Source organism: Limulus polyphemus, unplaced genomic scaffold (assembly GCF_000517525.1).
Source record: "Limulus polyphemus unplaced genomic scaffold, Limulus_polyphemus-2.1.2 Scaffold11494, whole genome shotgun sequence".
NCBI lineage: Eukaryota > Metazoa > Arthropoda > Merostomata > Xiphosura > Limulidae > Limulus > Limulus polyphemus.
Genome location: NW_013677104.1, coordinates 1 through 2,124, shown reverse-complemented (window position 1 = coordinate 2,124; position 2,124 = coordinate 1). Strand labels below are relative to the sequence as shown.

Here is a 2,124-nt window from a genome sequence, read left to right as displayed (position 1 = left end):
ACTGTATTACAGAACACTACTCTATAGGCCAGTAATATGTAACTAAATTACCCACTGTATTACAGAACACCACTCTATAGACCAGTACTACAAAAACAAAATTACCCACTGTATTACAGAACACTACGCTATAGACCAAAACTACAAAAACAAAATTACCCACTGTATTACAGAACACTACTCTATAGGCCAGTAATATGTAACAAAATTACCCACTGTATTACAGAACACCACTCTATAGGCCAGTAGTACAAAACACCACTCTATAGGCCAGTAATATGTAACAAAATTACCCACTGTATTACAGAACACTACTCTATAGGCCAGTAGTACAAAACACCACTCTATAGGCCAGTAATATGTAACAAAATTACCCACTGTATTACAGAACACTACTCTATAGGCCAGTAATATGTAACAAAATTACACACTGTATTACAGAACACACTGCTACTTCGAAAAAAGCTGTTAAAATATAACAACACAAAAACAATTTTACTAACTAGGAATTAAAACAGAACAACGGTCTTTACAGCAAGTGTAATAACAAGTAATTTTTATGGGTTTCTCTACACGGTATATCAAACAGTGGAAAATGTACTGGAACTGCACTTTATTTAATTTAGTTTTTTAAGGTAAAATATATAAAAATTTAAAAACTAGATGCAATTTTCTGTAACTGAGGATTTAATAAATACAAACATCTTTGTTCAAGAATTACTTAGAAACAAACATCTTTGTTCAAGACATACTTAGAAACAAACATCTTTGTTCAAGACATACTTAGAAACAAACATCTTTGTTCAAGACTTACTTAGAAACAAGCATCTTTGTTCAAGACACACTTAGAAACAAACATCTTTGTTCAAGACACACTTAGAAACAAACATCTTTGTTCAAGACATACTTAGAAACAAACATCTTTGTTCAAGACATACTTAGAAACAAACATCTTTGTTCAAGACTTACTTAGAAACACTGATTAATAACAGCATGCCCTGCACAGTGTGAAAAAATTATGCTATTAAAGTACAAGCAATGTCAAATATTTTATATTAGTACAAAGTACATGCAATCACAGTGAGTTTAAATAAGAACATAGCCAGCAAGTAATAACTTAAGCCTTTCTTAGACTCTCCATCATGACAAGTTACAGTCATAATTAATTAAAAAGTCTTGGTATTATACTCTCTATTACCTTGCTGTTCTTAAAAAGTCTTGGTATTATACTCTCTATTACCTTGCTGTTCTAGTCTGTGTTGCAGTTGAATCTGTTCCCAATATTGTTGTTTTTCTTCGTGTTTGGATTTCTGATGTGGGGTCCTTCGGACCTGGATCCCTAAACAGCCCTTGCGAGACCGCACTTCTTCAATTCTAGCTACCACTTCCTGCTCACTAACCATAATGTAGTTCTATGTAAGAGAAAGGCTAACTTGACACAAAGTTTAAATTTACTACACATAAAAACAAATTAAAAAATCAATTTACAAACAAACCACACTACACCTATGTTAGTGTTTCCCAAACTGTGCTAAATGTGTTTATCTTCCTTACAAAAGTTACCATATGGCACCCACGACTTTAACAAATAAACCCAAACCAAACTGAGAAGAACAAGTAAGTTTGTGGTGACTAATTCCTTAAATTGTAATTCAGGTAAATACAATAGACTGTTGGTTACAATAATAGAATTCAATGATGCCAACCATAGATGGTATGAAGATTTTACAAATAACTTTCAACCATCTGACTTAGCACATGCAATAACACACACGTTTAAAGACTAACTGCAAATTATTATTTTATATTTTTAACTATGTTAATTATATCATGTATTTCTTCGCCAATCAAACACTTTTAAATTAAAACAGCAAAATTCCAACCTAACTGACCTTCTCCTGAACCTTTAACTACTGTTTACAAGCACAATTCTAACCTAACTGACCCCTTGTCCTAAACATTTAACTACTGTTTACAAGCACAATTATAGCCTAACTGACCCATTGTCCTGAACATTTAACTACTGTTTACAAGCACAATTATAACCTAACTGGTCCATTGTCCTGAACCTTTAACTACTGTTTACAAGCACAATTATAACCTAACTGGCATTCTTCTCACACT

The 2,124-nt window shown here is 32.6% G+C and overlaps 1 protein-coding gene across 1 annotated transcript in view; it reads right to left on the bottom strand.

The window, feature by feature from the left end:
* LOC106476764 (bromodomain adjacent to zinc finger domain protein 2B-like) overlaps positions 1–1,408 on the bottom strand; it is a gene marked incomplete at its 3' end in the record, with an annotated part of 12,946 nt that extends 11,538 nt beyond the window's left edge. Inside the window, exon 1 of the mRNA XM_022380532.1 lies at positions 1,241–1,408. Within this exon, the coding sequence (XP_022236240.1) occupies positions 1,241–1,403 (163 nt within the window). The remainder of the gene's footprint in view (positions 1–1,240) is intronic.
* Between the last annotated feature and the right edge of the window lie 716 nt (positions 1,409–2,124).